Raw genomic sequence first — 21,908 nt, forward strand, 5'->3', positions numbered from 1 at the left:
GGAAGCACTTCTGGGCTTGGACTGTGCATTTCCTAGTAACAGGGGCAGGCCACGTCAATAGAAGAGTCAAGTGAGTACTTAACACCACAACTGTGGAGACCACAGCATTCAGAGCTCCTTCCCCTGCTGCCTGGTTTGCATATTAACCTCTCTCTTTTTTTTTTATCTTTTTTTTTCTTTCTTTTTTTTTTTTTTCCAAGTAGGCTCACACTCAGGTGTGGAGTGCAACAGGGGCTTGAGCTTGTGACCCTGAGATCAAGGCCTGAGCTGAGATCAAATTTTGGCTGCCTAACCGACTGACCCACCCAGATGTCCCTTCACTCACTTCTTTCCTATCTGCTCAGTTATCTTTTTCACAGCGAGGCTTTCCTTCATCATCTGCTTTAAAATTCTTTTTTTTTTTTTTTTTTTTTTTTTTACTTTGTGCTTTTGCTTCTTTATTTCTTTTTCTTTTTTTTTTTTAATTTTTTATTTTTTATAAACATATGTTTTTATCCCCAGGGGTACAGGTCTGTGAATCACCAGGTTTACACACTTCACAGCACTCACCAAAGCACATACCCTCCCCAGTGTCCATAATCCCACCCCCTTCTCCCAAACCCCCTCCCCCCAGCAACCCTCAGTTTGTTTTGTGAGTGCTTTAAAATTCTATCATCCCTTGGGGCACCTGGGTGGCTCTGCCTTCGGCTCAGGTCAGGATCCCAGGGTCCTGGGATTGAGCCAGCATTGGGCTCTCTGCTCAGCGGGGAGCCTGCTTCCCCCTTTCTCTGTCTTCCTGCCTCTCTGCCTACTTGTGATCTCGGTCTGCCAAGTAAATAAATCAAATCTTAAAAAAACAAAAAAAACAAAACAAAACAAAACAAAACAAAAAAACCTTTATCATCCCACTTCACACCTGTCCCGCCTCTTCAAGTCCTCCTTCTTTGTTTTATATTTCTCCATCCGATAAACTCTTTTTACATATGTGTGATCTTATTGCTAGATTCCTGCAACAGAGTTAAAATACCACAAAACACAAATTGTTGTTTCTTTTGTGGGTGACTGTATTCACCGCATCCAAAAGAGTGTCTGGCACTTAAGAGTTACCCAGGAATATTCCTTGAATAAGGAAATTGAGTCTAGCTTGAAATATCTTCAGAGGATGTATTGATGCTTATTAACTTAAGAGTTGGGGAAAATCTTAAGAATTTCACTATGAACTATCTTTGAAATAGTTATTTTATTTTCAAAATATTGGCTTTGACACGTTCAGGTATCAGTTTACTTTTCCCTCAAAGTTGTTTCTACTCTATCCATAAAAATTTATAATTCTCATATAATAGAAAATGTGATTCTGTTCTCTATTTACTGTTGAAGAAGAAGAATGGAGCTCATTCCGATTAAGAATGGCAATTTTAAAACGTTTAGTAGCTCACTTCAATGATACAGCAAAGCAAATAGCCAAGATGTGACACTCTTCTGGGATACCTCAGCCTCTTGATCAACATTCTTACAAGATTCATAGTGGAATGACAACACTCACCACTCCTTTTCCTCCTATGCCAGTCACTGCAAAGACGAAGAGCATCAGCTGCATGCTAATGACTTGGGAGAAAGTAAACAGAATATAGGCTATTTCTGTTCCCTTTTTAAATTCCCAGCACTCTGAAGGTGACTATAACCAGGAAAAATTCATGTTAAACATGAATGTAGTATATGTAGTATAAAAATTTTTGTAGTATAAATGTAGTATAAAATGTAGTATATGTAATATAAAATTTTTGATTATCCTAAGGTTACAGGAAAAAACCAAAGTCTTCATCACTGATAAAGAAGGTTTGTCTCAACTGAGACATAATTTGTATTTTCTACTTCACGTCATGAAGCCGACTTACCAGACCTAACTCTACTGTCTCATAGCATGTTGGATGCACCCTTCTTATGTTGTTAAAAAAAAAAATTTATAATTTTCTAACCTTTTCAATGGCAGAGATCTAAAATTAAAGATAGTTTATTCACATCATTCTACCTGTTAGTGTCTTCCTGGAACATTGTAAACATGATATTCACATACAGTGAATAGTAAATACCCTGTAGCTGCTACTGACAAGTTATAATGTTTACTTTACACTTATATCTTTCTGGTTAAAAATTTATCACTTCTCCCACCGCACACATACATACACACACATACACAGAGAAAGAGAGCGAGTAGAAAGAGGGAGCAGCGTAAGATCTTTTTTTTTTTCCCCCTTTTAAATTTAACTGCAAAGAAAACCCAAAAATTTTAAAAAGAACCATCTACTTTGGTACTGATATCCTAGTGAATTATTTTATATCTCAAAGCATCAGTAAATTCACAAAGAGATATTAATGTAAACAGATTAAAAAATAAGTTATGTTTTTTAGAAGACAGAAGGAATGAAAACAGGCAAACCAGAAAACAATATAGCATATAATGGAAAGCTATTTATGAGAGGTTATACGAAGTTTTGGTGACAATTTAATGATCTGTTGAAATCTAGGTTTTACCTCCATAAAAACAAACAGTATATAGTCAATTATGTGTGCGTGTATATATTTACATATTCATAATTTATTAAATATGTGTATTATTAAACATGAAATATATGTTTTTGAATATTTGTATTTGTTGAGAGAAAAAGAGAGCACAGGCGGTGGTCTTCCTTCCTTCCTGTTTCTTTCTCTCCCTCTCTTCCTCTTCCTCCCTCCTTCTCTCCCTCTTTGCTTCTTCCTTCCTCCCTCCCTTCCGTCCCTTCTTTATTTCCTCTTTCTTTCTCTCTCTTTCTTTCTTTCTTTTTCTTCTTTTCCTTTTTCTTCTTCCCTTCTTTCTTTCTTTGCTTTTCTTGCCCAATCTATGTATCACCTAAATGAGGTACTTGTTTTTGTGTAACTTGATTCACTTTACAAACTAAAATTACAAATAAATAAAAAGACTACTTCTCTACCAAAGAATTAGGGACACATAACATTTTTTAAGAAGAATCCTTTATATGCCCTTTTCTTTCAGATTTGGTTCAGACAACTGGATTTTGGAAATGTATATGTTAATTGACCTTCACTGGCTGAGAGATCAGTAAGAAAACTAAAAGGTGAGTTTTCCAGACTGGTGGGTTTTTATTGAGCGGAGTAATCTCCTATTTGGTACTTACTGTGTCTTACTTAGGAAATTCTTTTCCGTTTTTCCTTTATGCTCAGGTTTTATCAAGAGATACTGATCACGGAGCTTTGTAATACGTATATTTTTGTCTAAGGTCAAGAAAGAGGCTTTGTGCCATTCCACAGATATTTAGTAAAAATACTTCAGTTTTAGACCTTAGGAAGTAAACAATGTGTCACTAGGTGTGCTGCTTCAGAGTGAGAAACTAAACACCCTCCCAACAGCTCACCACAAACAAACTGGTTCCATCTGCAGGAGGACTGACAAGCCACAGTTGCAGCCAACAAGTTCAATGCAACTCTTACATGAGGTCTTACACTCTAGTGAAGTCTCCTGTGATGGGACTTATTAATTAGAAGAGATATGCGTTAAGAGCTGAGATTAAGAAATTTTGAAACAAATTGTATGTTTTTTGTTTTTTTTTTCCTCATTCTAGTTTTATAAACCCCTCTCTGCCCTTAATCAGAGAATGCCAATGTTTAGTCCAAAATCTGTTACCAGTTAGGACATTACTTTGAATGCTTCTTTTGACATCTTACTTTATAAAACAGATATTAGGCAGTGTCAAGTGTTGAGAAAAATCTAAGTACATTTAAAACTTCCACATTTGTTTTCTTTCATCTGAATCTAAGTAAGTGCTTCCTGAACTGGATGTAGAATTGATTGCTTCTTTGAATTTATTGCTTGTTTGTCTATTTTTTTTTGATGGGAAGCAGTTTCCTGGTACTTTCAATTTCATAGGAAAAAAAGAGAAACATTGTTATGTAACATCTTTGGTTAATATCCATGATTGAATTTGTAACTATCTCTAAATCACAACTGTAAAATGATACCCTGCTTGTCAAACAAACATGCAGTATCTTAAACTCATAATACAATTGCACAGATATTGGGTAAAAAATACAGATTGAATTAAAACAATGTGTTGAATAAGAACTGAAAAATCAGCATTTCTCTAATGGCAAATATTTCCTCACTTGCTGGAGCTACAAAATGATCATCTCAACTCCTCAGAGAAGGCCAGAGCGAGATCCTGTAAGGAACAATCCTAGTCTACTCTTAGGAAAGTTCTGTTGGTGGAACTGAATGACCAATAAGAATCTGGTTACTCAATTTAAAGTAATGTCAGGATCTTTAACTCCATGACAAGAATATTCAAAGGGAGAAATTTAAGTGATTTCCTATTGCTAGATCTACTTGTGTAATCTTTACATCAAAGAAAGTATTGGATATAGCAGAATTTCCGATGTATAAATTGCTACATCCGTGAAGTAATCCTAATGATTCATTAGGATTAAATGTACTGGTACTGGGAAATGTGTACTCATACACTTAATGAGACTTTCAATTAAACACTAGAATAGGCATGTGATATGTGCTCAATAAATGTTAAAATGTTCCCCCACTAAATCAAATCATTAAAATGAAAATTGGTAAAGTTCCAGTCACTTATTTTGCCTTTTCTTTCACAAGCAAACTTCAGGATAACAAAATAAAAGGTGGCAGTTGCTTTCTAAAATATGAAAACAGAGATTATGTGATAGCAGTTATACAAACTTATATACAAGACAAAATCGCATAAAACTATACACACTTACAAATAAGTGCACATAAAACTGGTGACATCTGAATAGTTTATGGATTGTATGAATGTCAATGTCTTGGCTTTGATATTATACTCAAATTGTGCAAGATATGACCATGGGGAAAACTGAGTGAAGGGTGCCAGGGAACTACCTCTATTGTATTAATTTTACAACTTTTGTCAATCCATATGCATTGCAACATAAAAAGTAAAAAAAAAAAGAGAGAGAGAGATTAACTAGAAGATTAACTAGAAGAAAGTATAGTTATTATAGTTATTCTCTTTGTATTAGCGCCAGCTATCTTCATTTCCCTTTCTCATATCTCAGCTACACTATCCTCTCTCTAATGTGGAGCCTACTTAAAAAAAAAAAAAAGAAAAGAAGGACAGAAAGAAAGAAAAAAAGAAATAAATTTAGAGACAGTAGATATGCTAAATATTTTCAAATCAAAGCTCATACAAGTCATGGCTCATCTGTTATAACATTCTTTCTTGATGAATCAGGACTTGAATTGATTACAATTGGTACACAAGAAGTTCACTCTTTTTTCCCCTGTGCTTCAAAATGAACTTTTATTGGTTGATCAGTGGTAGACTCATTCATAAAGACCTATCTTAAGAAAAAAATAAAGGAATTAAAACAAAAAAACAAATACTGAAAAGGGGCCAATAATTTCCCAAATTTCATCTTTCTAGAAATTTAGTGTCTTGGATTTCCTTTAGATGATCATTACTCTTCATTTTATACCACATTGTTTTTAGTAAAGTTGGCTGCACTCCAGTATCCAAATTGGACACCAATCAATTCAAATCAATCAATGTGTTTTATCTACTAGCCACAGAATTTGCATCTGGCCTAATCAGTATCAGCAAGATGGAGATGGATCCTTGGATAACTCTTTCGAACTTGAGGAAAATAAGCTAGACACAAAATAGTTTGTAGTATATTGTTCTAGTTATGTAAATTTCAAAAATGGTTTGAATTTTTGCATTTTTCAGTTTGCATTTGAAGTGAAGATAATTTTGGAAGCAAGATGGAGGTGATATCTAGAAGGAGAAAGAGAGTAGTAACTAGGTAAGGTAAGGAAAGATCTTGAGGGTGCTGGAAATGTTCTATTTCTTGATGGGAGTGGTAGCTGCAGGTATTTCCTTTGATAATTCATTAGAATTTTTGCTTTTATTACATTTCAATATGTATGTTTCATTTTATTTTAAAAAATGGGAAGAAGAAATGTGTGTTGAATTTTTTCTGTCTTATTTAGGTTTTGTTGTGAGGCATGTCTATTATCTATTTCTCACTTTACAGTAACTACAGCTCTGTATTTCCAAATCTAATTTATCCCACAAGCTCATGCTCAAATTTCAATTTTAAAATGAGTCCTTTCCTTATTTCTTTCTGAAGTTGCCTCTTCCTTCTCTGTTTCTTTGTTCTGCTCCAGAGTGGACTGGGAATAGATTCAATGATACCTCTTCTGTAATGAAGCACAAGTGAGAGAGAGCTGGGGTCTCCTATGATTTCCAGAATTTTAGTATATTAGAATAGATAGAGAGTAGAGATCAATCGATATTTTCTCAAGCCGAGTGTCACACATTTTCCATTCAGTGATATTGAAAAATACCTCAACACTGAGCTGAATACCTTTGATTTGTTTGTTAGATGTTGAATGAACTTTGAAAAAATTATCTGGTTGTTCCTTTTACCCTAAAGTAGTTATTATAGAACTGACATAAGGTGCCTTACCAAATTACATGAATAACATGAAATTCAGGTTTCTGGGAAAAGGTTAAGAAACTCTTTTTTTTTAAATTAAAAATTTTTTTAAAAATATTTTTATTTATTTGACAGATAGAGATCACAAGTATGCAGAGAGGCAGGCAGAGAGAGAGGGGGAAGCAGGCTTCTCGCCAAGCAAAGAGTCCGATGCGGGGCTCAATCCCAGAACCCTGGGATCATGACCTCAGCCGAAGGTAGAGAGGCTTTAACCTACTGAGCCTCCCAGGCACCCTGGTTAAGAAACTCTTAAGAAAATTTACAATGAATAAAAATGGACCATTAGTAAATACTAAAATACAGATACTTGTGTTTCTATGAAAATAAATTATTTTAATTATGAATAAAAAATACATATTCAGTGTTCTTCCTAGATGATGTTTCATTTAAATAAGGTGAGTAGGTTCATGTTTCATACTTTAGGTGATTAGAGATAAAATAGGTAATCATAATTCTAACATGTGGCTTCAAAATAGAGTAGAATTTCATTCTTATCCATTGTTTTATGCAACAACCAATTAAACTTTGAATCACAACTATTTTAACTCATTTCTACCATTTGTTTTAAAATAATGGGGCCTTTTTGCATCTCTGAAATAATATGTGGAACCATATTAGAGGTATGAATATAAAAACTAGTCCATCCTTTTAAAAAAAGAAGTTCTTGCTATGTCTGCATTTGACACTTTAGCTGACTCCAGAAACTCTAAGACAAGTGCTTTATCTACATAGTTTCATTGAATTCAAATGTCTGAAGATGGGACTTCTAATTACTTAGGAAGAAACTGTTGCTTAAGGCATTTATGTTCTGATATATCCTAAGATGAATACACTTTGATGGTGATTTAGAAACCATAAGTGAATGGGCAGAAAGAGAGGGAGAGGAAAAGGGAGAGAAATGAGTCATGTGATTACTTACTTATTATAAGAGAAAATTGTGCGGAAACAAATAAGAGAAAATCCTGTTGGAGCATGAGGCTAAATAGCAGAGTCAGATGACATTCATTTACTTTACTCAAAATGCAGTAGCCCAGATTTGCTTTTGCCTAAGCAAATCTATGACTCTGTGTAATTGGGGCTGCTGGGGCTGGGACTTATTTCGTATGTTCCACTGTGTTTCTAACCAGGGCTTTATGAACTCCTACCATCTTAGGTCAGACATTCGCTTAGTACTTGGTTTGGGGAGGATGACTCCACTTTCTCTCATAATTTGTTAAGTGTCAGGTAGTTCTGGTGCTCTTCTTAGTTCTTTTTTTTTTTTTTTTTTTTTTTGAGTTTACCTCAGGTAACACCAAGGCAGTTTTATAGAATTGTCCTCAAGGTAGAGCCTCAGGGTGTGAAATATGAGACAAGAAAACAAAGGAAACAGGGTAACAATTCATCTCTATCCAGATTCCCAGTAAACTCAAGGATGAAACCCATAAATTTCCCGTCTTCCAAATGAATTTAAGTTGATTTTAATACTCACATATTTAAAAAAATCCCTCTCATTTTCTTTTATGATAATCAAAGGGTTTGCATTACACATGTACTGTGGTGATTTCCTGTGTTGTGGTTCCTGGAACACTTTAGAAGCTACTGACTTTACTGCTTCTTATTCATATGATACATTCACCTATAGAAGATTTGAGAACATTGTTCAAATAAATAATTTTTCATTTTTTTTTCCTTTTAAATTTCTTCATGCATAACTTTTGGATTATTTAGCTTTCAGCTCAGCTCTGTGAACCAACACACCACCATCCTTCTTGATTAAGCACGTACTGTGTGCTGCCAGCATCGACACTGGAACATTCCTCATGGCAGGTATGTGAGTTCCGAGTCATAAAATTTTTAAAAATGAAATGAAAGAGAAAAGGCATCTCAGGAATATGGCTAATTTCATGGTAGCACTTTTAGGAAGAAATGGACATTTTTAGGCTTTCCATGTGTCCGTGCTCTCCACTCCTGATTCTTTATCTAGAATTTAGAAATGATTTTGTGAAACTTTTCCAGCAGGTTTAAAGAGTGACTTCCGACAATGATAAGCTCTAAACTCTGAATGCAAACTGAATTTACCAGATTAAGTTATGAACAACATAATGCTAGCACCGAAGTAAATTAATGACAATGCTTACAAGTGTCCTTTTAAAAATTTACCATTTGTGTTATGACACTCTAAGTCACCTAGATTAATAGTATGTCTGTTAGTGACTCTTTGGGAGAGTGCTAATGTTAATGCCACATCTCCTAACATTAATTTGTTTTAGAGTAAATGTCAAAAAGCAGTAATTTTTGGTGTGAGAAAGCGTAATGTTCTTGAAAAAGAAAATGGCTGCTAATATATCCTAACTTAATGTACAGTGAAATGAATCCAGGTCCCCAAGGTATTACCCATATGTCACATCAGGCTGGGAGTGTTCCTCTGTCTTCTCTTCCTTATCAAAAAACCTCTACAAAACTACAAGCAGCTGGACATTTCATAGGTAGAGAATGCACTGAGGTGACTAGAAGGGCACATTTCCAAGTACTATTGCTGCAATGATAGAAGATGCTAAGTAAAAGACTCTGGGTCTAGACAAACTTGCATTTGATTTCTGACTTGGATACTGACTAGCTTTGATACCTGGAGAAGATAACATTATTAATGGACCTGACGTTTTCTTATCTACTTAATGGGAATCATATTATCTTGTGCTTCTTGTTATGTAAGCCTATAAAACACAACTTGATGCCTACTGATGTATTCTTACTCTGGATCTCTAAGCTTCTTTGTGGAATTAAGAAATAAATGGTAAGGCCACTTTACTGGAACAAGACTGGTAAAGGAGAAAATTTATAGATAATTTCAATAATGAATAAATTACAGCACATAAATATTTGGGTATTGGAGCAAGTTATGAAGGGCATATTTTCATTTTCCAGCGTTTCATTGGCAAGATTATTGGGTTATCAAACCAAAGAGTGTTTTGGATTCTCTCTCACTGTATTACTTTTAAGAACTTTGTTCTTTAAATAATCACTGTATTTCTCTTTCACTACAGCTTCTCAGACCACCCCATGGAATTTGATTTCTGGCATCTTAGGAGTAACGTGCCTTATTTTGATGGCTATTATGGGAATTTTGTTGAAAAATTGTAAGTTTTTCTAGTCAAGTTTGTATAAAAACCATAACTTTGGTAAAACCATTCAATAATAAATGTTTCATTTTACTAATGTGTAATATTTTATTATTTCATAAACTTGTATTTAATGAAGTAAATTTTTAATCATTTCTTACAGTATATCCTAAACAAAGTATTCAGCCAACATTGTCACCAGATGAAATCACTGAAGTCCAGAAAGGTAGGTTCCATACTTGGGAAAGTCTTAGTTTTGGTAGTTTCTTGTTTTTCTCACACTGAGCATGATGGAATAGTACGCTTAAGAATACGGTTTTACCTACTAATTGTAGGATAGTCATGTTTCATTTTTCTCTAATGTAAAAAGCATTAAATTACATTGAACATGGGTCATTTACATATTTAAGTAATAAGGAAAATATTAACCTGAAATGAAAATTTTTTTCCTATATGAGTGCTCATGTTTAAGTAACAAATAAAAAAATAAGTTACAGTAAATACTATGGTTAATCCTAATTACCTGCTGGTTTGCTCATAGCTTATATTTTTATATTTTTATATCTCTTCACCTCTGCTTCTGCTTCTTGCATGACTCAGAATATAGTGCAGATATTTCACTTACCCAGTGAAAGCCATCTCAAAGTCCAATTTTTAAAATATTTTTTCCAAATGATCTCCAAATTGTCTCACCGTCTTCTGTGATCATATTTGTCTTTTTTTTCCCTTAACATTTTTTCCATCTGTATTGCGATTTTTTAAAATTTATTTTTTATTTTCAGCATAACAGTATTCATTTTTTTGCACCACACCGAGTGCTCCATGCAATCCGTGCCCTCTATAATACCCACCACCTGGCACCCCGATCTCCTACCCCCCGCCCTTTCGAAACCCTCAGATTGTTTTTCAGAGTCCATAGTCTCTCATGGTTCACCTCCCTTTCCAATTTACCCCAACTCCCTTCTCCTATCTTCCCATGTCCTCCATGCTATTTGTTATGCTCCGCAAATAAGTGAAACCATATGATAATTGACTCTCTCTGCTTGACTTATTTCACTCAGCATAATCTCTTACAGTCCTGTCCATGTTGCTACAAAAGTTGGGTATTCGTCCTTTCTGATGGAGGCATAATACTCCATAGTGTATATGGACCACATCTTCCTTATCCATTCGTCCGTTGAAGGGCATCTTGGTTCTTTCCATGGTTTGGCGACCGTGACCATTGCTGCTATAAACATTGGGGTACAGATTGCCCTTCTTTTCACTACATCTGTATCTTTGGGGTAAATACCCAGTAGTGCAATGGCAGGGTCATAGGGAAGTTCTATTTTTAATTTCTTGAGGAATCTCCACACTGTTCTCCAAAGAGGCTGTACCAACTTGCATTCCCACCAACAGTGTAAGAGGGTTCCCCTTTCTCCACATCCCCTCCAACACATGTTGTTTCCTGTCTTGCTAATTTTGGCCACTGTAACTGGTGTAAGGTGATATCTCAATGTAGTTTTAATTTGAATCTCCCTGATGGCCTGATGTCGTATTTCAATATTATTGACATATAATGTGTAAGTTCAAGGTAATCAACAGGTTGATATGATACACTTATAGTTGCAAAAGGATTACTACCATAACATTTGCTAATACCTCTATCATGTCACAGAATTACCACTTCTGGGGAGGTAGAGTCCTCAAGATCTACTTTTTTAGCAACTTTTGAGTACATAATACAGTATTGCTAACTCTAATCATAACTGTGTGCATTAGATCCCTAGAACTTATTCACCTTCTAACTGGAAGTTTGTCCCCTTTGACTAATATCTCTCCATTTACCCCACCCTCCAGCTCCTAGTAAGGACCACTCCACCCTACACTTCAGAACCGTTCACTTGTCAAAGATTTGAGTACCTACCATGTGTCTTGACTTTTATCACTGAGGAGAGTAAATGTTCAAGACACTATCACTGGGAAATTGTGCAATATCAGACTTCAAGCTCATTGTTTTATTTATCTCTATTTTCAAAATAAAATATCCAAACATGGGAATTCTCCAGTTTGTGTTATATTGTTTTCTGACTCAGGAAATATGCTAAAATATTTTCCTTTATATATCTCTTTCATCTCGTTTATTCTTATTTATACAGCAGGGCTCAATTTGGGTCATTTCCTCCAAAAGGTTCTTCAGCCACCCTCCAATTTACACTCTGCTACCCAATGTTTTAACATACTGACTTACTCTTGTGTATATTTACCAAAATTATCATTAAATCAACTTGATAAATGATTGGAAATTATATTGTTCTGACTCTATATCTCGAATATAATCTCTATTAGGAAAAAGCATTATGTCTGACTTGTTCACATTAATAGCACCTGAACTATTGTGTGTGTAGTAGATTCTCAAAGAATATTTGTGGAAAATAGTGAAGAAATAACAAATGATTTTTGAAAGAGTAAATAACATTGAAAAAATTGAATGTCATAAGTCATTTTTCTTTTTTCTCTTAGACTTTGACTGTTGTTCTTGTCCAAAAGGCTGGATTGGGTACCAGTGCAACTGCTACTTCTTTTCTGGTGAATTAAAGACTTGGAAGGAAAGTCAGAGTTTCTGTGCTTTTCTGAATTCCAGTCTACTTTGGTTCCAAAACAGAGATAAATTGGTATGTATTTAATTCTGATTTCCTACATTTTCTTTGACCTAGGAAAATATGCTATCTAAGTAAGCTGAATACTTTAATTTGTCTTTAATTATAGTAAATGGATGGTTATTATTTGAACTGACTTGCTAATTTGCTATATCTTGAAACAATCATTATAAAACCTACATAAAATTTCTCAAAGATTTATATTATAGGAATAAAAATCAAGTTACAGTCCAGATAAAGTACAAGGAACATTTTAGAGAGAATTCAAAGAATGAATAATGGGCCATTATTTTTACTCAAAGACTAATAAAATAATTTTATAATTTTTAGTTCATTAACTGGGCTTATAATTTACTTTGTAATTACATTTTTTGTCATCATTCTGGGATTTAATGTGTGATAAGTACGGAGGGTCTGATAAAAACATTACCCAACTTAAGAAAAAGTGAAAATTTTTCTAGCTGCATTATGAAACTATCTTGAGTATAAGTTAAGTAGACTATATCTATGAAATTTATCCTCCGGATACTATTGATGTGGGATCAAATTTGATTGTAATCTTCTTTGAAAACTCTTACTTCCTTCTAATGTTTTCTATTCCTTGAAGAAGTGGAATTGTGTGACATTTATTTGTGTATCATAAATGATATTTGTGGAAATTAGTGAATAAATAACATAAGGAAGAAAGCATGTAACTGTACTTTCAATAAGGAAGAAAACATGAGGCATGTGACTATGTTTTTTAAACTGGACATTAAAAATGATTTCAGTTTCTGTGATTAAAAAGTTAAATTTGATGCTGACACCTTCTTAAAAGTATATTATTCCTGAAATACATTCAAATTTGATTAATATATTTGTCTCTCTTTCCAATCAGCATTTTTTGAGCTCTAGTACATATTTTTACTGGATTGGACTCCTTTACCATAACGACAAAAAGGCCTGGCTGTGGGAAGATGGCTCTCCTGTCTCCCAAGATCTGTAAGTTTCTGACAGTCAAGTTCCTTTTTAGCCCCGCCCTCCCGTGTCCTGCCCTACCTTCCCTTCCACTTCCCTTCCCTTCCCTTCCCTAACATTTCCTCCCCTTCTCTCCCCTCCCCTCCCTTCTCTTTCCTCATCTTACCTTTTTCTCTTCTCCTCTCCTTTCTTTCTCTTTTAGATCTTTATGAGTTTATCTGTAGATCTCGCCAGATACTGTAACATCTGGGAGCATGTAGCTAGGATAACCTATCTAAGTCTTGAAAATATAAAAAAGAGAGGCAATCTAATGATTTTAGCTCCACCTAGATCATCCAAATTTATGCTTAAGTGACATGAAGTTAGCGTACTTGTGACCATAAAACAGTTTTCAATTTTTTTTTTTTTTTTTTTTGACTCATACAAGCCCTTGGATGCCTACGTGCATGTACAGATGCTTACCTTCACAGAAGCTGTACAGGGAAAATAGCATATTATTTTCTTTACTCTTCTTGAGTCTGTTATTTTCAGCATACTCTCATATTTCATATAGTCTGAGGTTATTTTCTGTATATTTGTAAACTTTGGTTCTCATTTTTATTCATAAACATTGGATTTGCAAGCTCAGACAATGATAAATCTTATGCTTGGATTTTTTTTTTCCCAGAGTTGATTATCCAGTATATCTTTAAACAAAACAGAAGCATACCATATATCAAAACCATTAAAAACAGCAGGAAAAACATGAAATCCTTGGCCTTAATGCTGTTGATTATTGAGGAAGTAGCTGAGTTTTTGTAATACTGTGCTTTGAAATTGTGAAAACATGGCTCTTGCATAAAAATCAATCGATTCAATATGTTAATATCTCATTCAAGTGCTTTAAAAATTCTATCATTTAATAAAAAAACACTATCTTTGAATAGTCTCATTTCCTTTTCTTATATGTTAACATTTTATTATTCATTACAGATTGCCATCACTTCAAAAATTAAATACAGAGAAATGCATAATATATAGCTCAAGCCAAGGTATATTGGACGAACGCTGTGATGATGAAAGTCGTTTTATATGTAAAAAAGAGCTTATTTAAGTGTTTCTTGGAGTGGGAGGGGTGGGCAGTGAAGATTCAGTAGTACTAAGAAATGACTTCACCTCTTATATTATTGCTAATTATCTACTTCTGGGATCTGTAAAATGTTTCAAATCAAGTCTTATGATACAATTTTCATACATTTGAAATCATGTGATTTAAAATTGGTGAAATTTGGGGCAGCTGAGTGGCTCAGTCAGTTAAACAGCTGCCCTCAGCTCAGGTTATAATCCTGGAGTCCTGGGATTGAGCCTGGCATCAGGCTCCCTGCTCGACAGAGAGCTTGCTTCTCCCTTTCTCTCTGCCTGCTGCTCTGCCTACTTGTGTTCTCTATCAAACAAATAAATAAAATCTTTAAAAAATAAAATAAAGTTGGTGAAATTTGTACACCTATATCTGCCATAACAGTGCACCAAGGTAAGGAATTTCAGGACTATTGTGATTTAATGGATATGTTCAACATTAAAATTAACATATTTTATGCATATATCCTTGTGAATTTTTTTGAAGAAATTCAAATAAAATAATTTGCACCAAATGATCTATATCAATGTCAGTTCAGAACTTTGTAAGTCATAGTAAATTGGGAAGTTCCATCTTCATCTTACTTTTCTGGAACTTAGTTCTTTCTGGATATCTATATATCTATATGTTTCAATTTAGAGGTTTAAGTGTCATATGACAGCTCCCTCATGTGCATCATCAGACTTTTGAGGGGAACATGTTTGTGTCCTTCTCTTGGTGGTCCTGAGTTCTGCAAAGTACTTTTGAATCTTGGGCCAAATAGGTGGTTCCCATGTGATTATTTTTAAATTTCTCAAGGGTAAACGGAATCCAAGCCTGATCAAATAAATTTGCAATACTTATTTTTCTACCCAACATGTCTTTCTTGCCTTATGGTTATCCATCAGTAAAAAGTCACTGACATGTAAATTGAAGATCTTATTCGCCAATCAACCCCAAGCCTTTTTCTTAAAAGTTATGTGTAAAATATTGAACATTTCCCTTTTAATGTTGGGGAGGGAGTAACCCATTTAACTGAGGGGTCCTGAGTGTGTCAGAGAAAGAGAGGGAACATAAAAAGGTCTGTTGCCTGTGACCTAGGGTTTTCCTAACCTCACAAATATCAAAAGCCCATTCCACTTTTAAAAACTGTTGCATATGCTTTTAAAAAAATTTATATTGAAACATCTTTTTGTTTTCTATTTCAATTAAACTATAACAATTAAGAACCTCAAATTGATTCTTAATAAAGAGCCAGGAAGAGAAAAGAGCCTGTGTATTTTAATTCTTAAAATATAAATATAAATGGGCACCTCGGTGGCTCAGTGGGATAAGCATCTGCCTTGGGCTCAGGTCATGATCCCATATTGGGCTCCTTATTCAGTGGTGAGTCTGCTTCTCCCTCTCCCTCTGCTCCTCTCCCTCCTTGTGATTGCTTGTTCTCTCTGTTTAATAAATACATAAAATCTTAAAATGCGTGTGTGTTTGTGTGTGTGTGTGTGTGTGTGTGTGTGTGTAATAAGACTACAAACTGCATTCTTCATGTTCTCATATGAAGATTAGGAAAATGCCCTTAAAATTATATTGTGAAAACTACAAGACAATCTAAATCAAATGTTAACTTGGACTAGGAGGACACACATTATACTTTCTGGATATATAAAATGTTTTGGCTTTGTGGTGTCTAGGTGGTTCTGTCGGTTAAGTGTCTGACTCTTGATCTGGCTCAGGTCGTGATCTCACTATTGTGGGATCGAGCCCCATGTTAGGCTCCAAACTCAGCAGGGAGTCTGCTGGAGAGTCTCTCTTTCCCTCTCCCTCTACCCCTCTTCCCCACTCTCTAAAAATCAATCAACCAATCAATCAATCACTCTCTAAAATGTTTTGGCTTTTTTCCATATACATTCAAAATAATATATTTTAATTAAATTAAAAAATAGAGATAAACATAATGAAGATTAATGTTTTCTGTCCCAACTATCCCATCTCCCCATCCTCTTCCCATGAGGTGATTTCCTCTTGATTTTTTGTTTGTTTTTCTCCTTGGAGTGGTTTTAGTGAACCAAGCATGGTCTATTTTTTATAATTTTGACCACAGTGAATCAATCTCAAGTGTTTTTATTTAGCCACAGCCAAGTATAGCTTCAGATTGTTACTTTTCACATCATCACCCTATGCGGTGCCCAGAGCCCTATCTGCCTTTATTGTGAGAACTCAGGAACATGCAAGAGCAATGAGGAAACAGAAGGTGCAAAATATGGTGGGTAATATCTAATTTCAGAGAGTAATCTATGTCAAAAATTGTCTTTACTGAGAGAGGAGAATTCCTATAGGCTCCCAATTATAGCTCATGTGTTTTTTCAATTCCCGTATCATTTCAGGGCATTTATGATGGAAAGTCCTGGATTGAAAGGACAATACTAGTCTTCCACAGTGGTCTGTCTTTCTCGCAGCATGACACCATCATGTTAGTGACACTGAGTCCATGGCCATCAGACTTGCTTTATTTTTATTAGTCTTCCTCCTACTCTTACCTGCATACTACTTCCCTTCATCCTGAAAATATCTTTGTCATTGCTGGGATCAGAAAGACCTCTTTTATATAAAGATCTTTGTATTAAATATCTCTTTTCTCTTCTAACATTATTTCTGATACATTTTCTGGGGGATAAATGTTATTTTTCTTTTTTTCTTTGCTTTTTTGTTATGAAATGGGCTAATGCACGTGGAAGGATCTAGTTGAGTGAATATCTCGGTGTTGAATGTAAAACTAATGAAAGAGGGTGAGAGAATGTCCACCCTCTCCCCAGTAATGAAATAATATTGCCAAGAATCAACTTATATTTTCTTAATTTTATCCTGTTAGTTAAGTGTGTTACTCTGAATGTATTGGTACGTGACAAATGATGACAAATTTAGAAACTTAAAACAGCACATGTTTGTATGTCATAATCTCTATGGATCAGGAGCTGAGCATGGCTTTGTCCTTAGCTCAGGACTTCACAAGGCTGGAACCAAAGTCATAGCCACGCTGAATTCTTATCTGAAATGGAGTCCTCTTCCAAGTTTTTCAGTCTGATAGAAAAATTTAGTTCCTCGTGGTTGTAGAACTGAGACATTTGCCTCCCCCGGGTTGTCCAGCTGCATAGACAGTCACACCGTGGACCTTTGCTTCTTTAAGGACAAAAGGAATGTACTCTTCTCTGTCCCATCTCTAGAGCCTTTCTTAAAGTATTCAACTGATTAGGTCAGCTGTACCCACATTATTCTCTCTTTGATTAACTGAAAATTGGTCTAATTTAGAACCCTAGTTACATTTGAGAAATAGCTTAATCTTTCCATTTAATGTAATCTAATCACAGAGCAACACCCAATCATCTTCATAAATCCCATTGAAATTCAAGGGCACATGATCAAATGTACATCAGGGAATTTTGAGGTCATCTTAGAACTGCCAACCATACCAACATAGCCCTAAAATATATGTTGTAAGTGCTACTATGTAGTTTATTGAAATTAAACATTGCCTTTTAATTTCCTGGTAAGATAACCAAGAATTGAATTCATATATGTCAAGACAAATAATACTTTAAAATTTTTTTCTCCAATGTATTAATTCTTCATTCCTCCACTACTGAGTTTGCCTATTAAACACAAAGTTTCTGTGTAGCTGGATTGCGACAGCTCTTTGTGTCCAAGGATGCTTGAAGGTTGGTTTTTGACTCTTGGCCAGTGAGCTAGCTAAGTAAGTAACTAAGTTAACATAAAAACTAACTAGCATAAAAATTTATGGCAAGTTTTTTAAAAGTTCAAACTTCTTGTGTGGAACCTAAAACCAATATATTTACTACATTTTATTTACTTATACTGGAGATAATTAGTTATATATTCTGTTCTTTCTACTGTACAATCAGACTATACAGGAAACTTCTGTCTGAGCTCTCCTAAAACCAAGTTTCTTCATATAGGAATCAGCACAAATACCAACAGTTTTCTTCAGAGATGAACCATGCTTTTGTGGAAGTAAGAACTTTGGGGAGCTTGTTCCTGAATGGTTTTTTGGTCCCCAACTGCTTATTAGAATTTTCTTCTGCTGTATTGTATTATTTGCTTTTTAAAAAAGCCTCATATGGGTATGCCTATTAAAGCTTTATGATTTCTTTCAATTATCTAAATCTGGAAATTTTTGGAACATTTAAACCCTCTTTTTCATTTCCATAATTTTGGACCTTTTGAATGTTTTCTATTTATGTCTTAGTGTAGGGGTTAGAAAGCTTTCTCTGAAGAACCGGCTGGTAAATATTTTCAATTTCGTGCAGGTTGGCCAATAGTCATCACATGCCTGCCAGGCATGGCAGACCTCAGAGATGGTCCTTTGGGATCATCTGCTGTGCTGCCCAATGGCCCCCATCCTGATTCTGGGCATACCACTTCCTTGTTGTTCTTTGTAGTTAATTTTATAAATATGTAACCCTGAACGGGTTAGTCTGGCTTATTTTTTGAGCTGTATGTGAATAAAACTTCCCATTTATGTTGAAAAAATAAAAAAAAAGAAAAAGGCGGATGGTTTCTAGTGAGGGCTTACAGGGGAGTGAGAAACATGTTGTTAGAAACTGGTGTAAGAAATTCTTACTGTGGGTCAGGTGCAGCATCACTGTCATCTGCAATATGTGAGATGATAGGAAATATACCTAATAAATTGAGTGAACAAGCTAAAGTTATTTCTAGCCTGACTGTTGAAAATAAGGCCTGGTTTCTTCTTGCTTAGATTACCAATGCAATAGGAGACACATTAACAAAGGAGAGGTCTTTAAAACAAGGAGCTAGAGCTCACTGGTTTTGAAGATTCTCAAGCTTCTTCTAAAGTAAAAAAAAAAAGCAAAAAAGCTAATTATGAATTCTGAGTGAAGATCAATTTCAGAGTGCTCTCAGGGAAGTACAATGTCAGGCAAAAGCTATGGGTATAACTGTAAAATTCTCTGTTAAGTTTACAGAAAGAGCAAAAGTGGTGCCTCAGTTCAGAAAAAAGATCTGTAAAGAGTATACTTCAACTAGCCATCTAGAAAGCTTGGTATTTTTTCACAGTTATCTCAGCAGGAGCTCTCTGCAGAGAAGCTCAAAGAGATGAATGTGTTTGGGCTTTTGGGAATGAAGTGAACCTCAGTGAAATTCATAGGAGCCTCCAAAACATTTTTAAAATAATTATTATCAGCCCAAGCATGGCCAGTTTGAACTGAAAAGGACAGAGACAGTAAAAATACAAACACCTAATACAAACACACATATATACATACATACAAACATACATAAATGAGAATCTTGGTCTCCCTAAATATTTGCAAGTAGGAAACACCTAAGAAAACGATGAAGCGACAAACAAATGCTGCCTTTCATTAAAAAGAAAGAATGATTTAGGTGAGAGAACCAAGAACCTAGCAGGTTGGTCCAAGAGTTATGCAGAGATATTTCAGGGCAAAATAGGACTAAATCCTAACCAAGTATCCTTGATATATTATTGTATATTATTATTATATTCTGTTTAAAGTACTATATATAGATACATATAACTATTTTTATATTACGTAGATACAGATATACATCTGTCTATCAGTTGCCTATCAACCCTCTTTTTATCATCATGTAACATCTATGGCGCATTTTCTTTTTCCATTCATCTGTCAAAGGGCATTTAGGTTGGCTCTATATCTTGGCTGTGATGAATAGCTCTGCAATGAATGTAGGAGTGTTAATATCTCTTTCAATTCTGATTTTATTCTTTTGAGTATATATTCAAAATAGGACTGCTAGATCATATGGTATTTTTATTTTTAATTTTTTGAAGAATCTCCATACTGTTTTTGCCAGCTGTCACACCATTGCGCATTCCCACTAAGAGTATACAAATGTTTCAAATTTTCCATATTCTGGTCAACACTTGTCTTTTTTTTTTTTCTTAATCTCTATTCTAACAGGTGTTAGAGATGGTATCTTGCTGTGGTTCCTTAATAATTAGTATTCTTAAGCATTCTTTTATGTGCTTGTTGACATTTGTAAATATCCCTTAGGAAAATGTTTATTCAAAATTAAGTCCATGTTTAAATTGTTATTAGTTTTTTTCATATAGAATTGTAAGAATTACTTATATATTTTGGAAATTAACCCTTTATCAGATATATGGTTTGCAAATATTTATCCTATTTCATAAGTTGTTTTGTCACCCTCCTGATGGTTTCCTTGACGTGCAGAAGGTTTTTAGTTTGATGCAATCCCACTTGTCTATTTTTGCCTGTACTTCTGTGTCATATCCAAGAAATAATTACCAAGACCAATGTCATGAAGGTTTTTGTCTATATTTTCTTTTAGGAGATTTATCATTTCAGATCTTTTGGTAAGTTTTTAATCTACTTTATGTTGATTTTTGCATATGGTGTGAGCTAAGAGTCCAAATTTGTCCTTTGCATGTGGATATCCCAGTTTTTCCAGCACCATTTACTAAGGACACAATCTTTTTCTCCTTGTGTATTCTTGCCACCCTGTCAAAGATCAGTTGACTGTACATGAGTGGATTTATCTCCAGGATCTCTATTCTGTTCTGTTGATCTATGCATCTGTTTTCATGCCAGTACCATATTGTTTGGGTTGCTATAGCTTTATCATATAATTTAAAATCAGGAAGTTTGATGCCTCCAGCTTTGTTCTTCTTGTGTAAGATTGCTTTGACTATTTGAGATCTTTTGTCAGTCCACAGAAATTTTAGGATTTTTTTCTAGTTCTGTACAAAACATCACTGGTATTTTGATGGACATTGCATGGAATCTGAATATCATTTTGAGAAATATGGACATTTTAACAATATAAAGTCCTCTGATCTCACCAATCAGCCTGGCCAGATACTCTGCAGTACCTCCAACCTTTGTGTTAAGTTCAACCCATTTTATTCTTAGAAGCTCCCAGTCATCTACTGTAGGCAAGTCTTCAGTGCTTTGACATAAGGGACACTGATTCCAGTTCCTGAGGGAACCTCTGTGAAAGTTGGTTATCAGATGCTCTTTCCACTCTTTTACTTTCTAGGGAGAAGTTGGGAGCTGGAGTATTTTGTCCACCCATTTTGTGTTGGGCCAGCGAGTGGCTCTGCGGAGCTATGACAGCTTCTATTTCACACCATCATCTTTGTTCTCATTGGTACCAGGCAATGGGACTCTGCTGGGTTACATTAGCACTTCAAGACAGGCTAGACAGAAGTCAATCCTATGGGAAATGTTCCCAGAAGTTAGAACATTGGATGTGTAGTCTACCTCTTTTCCTCCACAGGGAGAAGCTGGGAGTCAGAGTTTATTATTTTCTCACTCACTGTTGAGCGGGCTATGAAGGCTTTGAGATTAGGATGACTGCCAGCCCACACCACTGTCACAGTTCTCACTGGCCACAGGAGTCTAGATTTTGTTGGGTATTATCAACATTCTGAAATAGCCTAGACAGAATCCAGTCTTTTCGGTAGACTATGAAAAGTCAGGGCACTAAGACACTCAGTCTACCTCTTCCTTCCACAGAGATAGAGGAGAGCTGATTGCATAGACCTGAGCCAGGGTGAACATTATGACA

General features: G+C 35.0%; 1 protein-coding gene and 1 long non-coding RNA gene across 3 annotated transcripts; both read left to right on the forward strand.

The window, feature by feature from the left end:
- Positions 1 to 2,787: 2,787 nt before the first annotated feature.
- LOC116592365 lies at positions 2,788 to 3,716 on the forward strand. Its single transcript, XR_004286465.1, has 3 exons — positions 2,788 to 2,875; positions 3,011 to 3,092; positions 3,199 to 3,716. It is a non-coding gene; the product is annotated as an uncharacterized LOC116592365 (long non-coding RNA).
- Positions 3,717 to 8,086: 4,370 nt separating this feature from the next.
- On the forward strand, positions 8,087 to 14,556 carry LOC116593258 (natural killer cells antigen CD94-like). Of its 2 annotated transcripts, XM_032347261.1 has the most exons (7): positions 8,087 to 8,322; positions 9,209 to 9,289; positions 9,540 to 9,632; positions 9,778 to 9,840; positions 12,117 to 12,268; positions 13,131 to 13,234; positions 14,183 to 14,556. In XM_032347261.1, exons 3-7 carry the CDS (start codon positions 9,602 to 9,604, stop codon positions 14,301 to 14,303), a joined length of 471 nt encoding a protein of 156 aa, XP_032203152.1. In that variant the 5' UTR covers positions 8,087 to 8,322; positions 9,209 to 9,289; positions 9,540 to 9,601; the 3' UTR covers positions 14,304 to 14,556. The 2 variants fall into 2 exon arrangements, with proteins under 2 accessions (XP_032203152.1, XP_032203151.1); XM_032347260.1 differs by lacking the exon at positions 9,209 to 9,289 and having other exon boundaries at positions 8,088 to 8,322.
- Positions 14,557 to 21,908: the final 7,352 nt, after the last annotated feature.

The sequence above is a fragment of the Mustela erminea genome, chromosome 6, assembly GCF_009829155.1.
Source record: "Mustela erminea isolate mMusErm1 chromosome 6, mMusErm1.Pri, whole genome shotgun sequence".
In the NCBI taxonomy this organism is placed as follows: Eukaryota; Metazoa; Chordata; class Mammalia; order Carnivora; family Mustelidae; genus Mustela; species Mustela erminea.

What these genes read in the sequence shown, in the direction of transcription:
- LOC116593258 (XM_032347260.1), top strand. An exon ending in AATCACTGAAGTCCAGAAAG is followed by an intron (nt 9,841 to 12,116) that starts GTAGGTTCCATA and finishes TTTTTCTCTTAG; the next exon opens with ACTTTGACTGTTGTTCTTGT. An exon ending in TCCAAAACAGAGATAAATTG is followed by an intron (nt 12,269 to 13,130) that starts GTATGTATTTAA and finishes CTTTCCAATCAG; the next exon opens with CATTTTTTGAGCTCTAGTAC.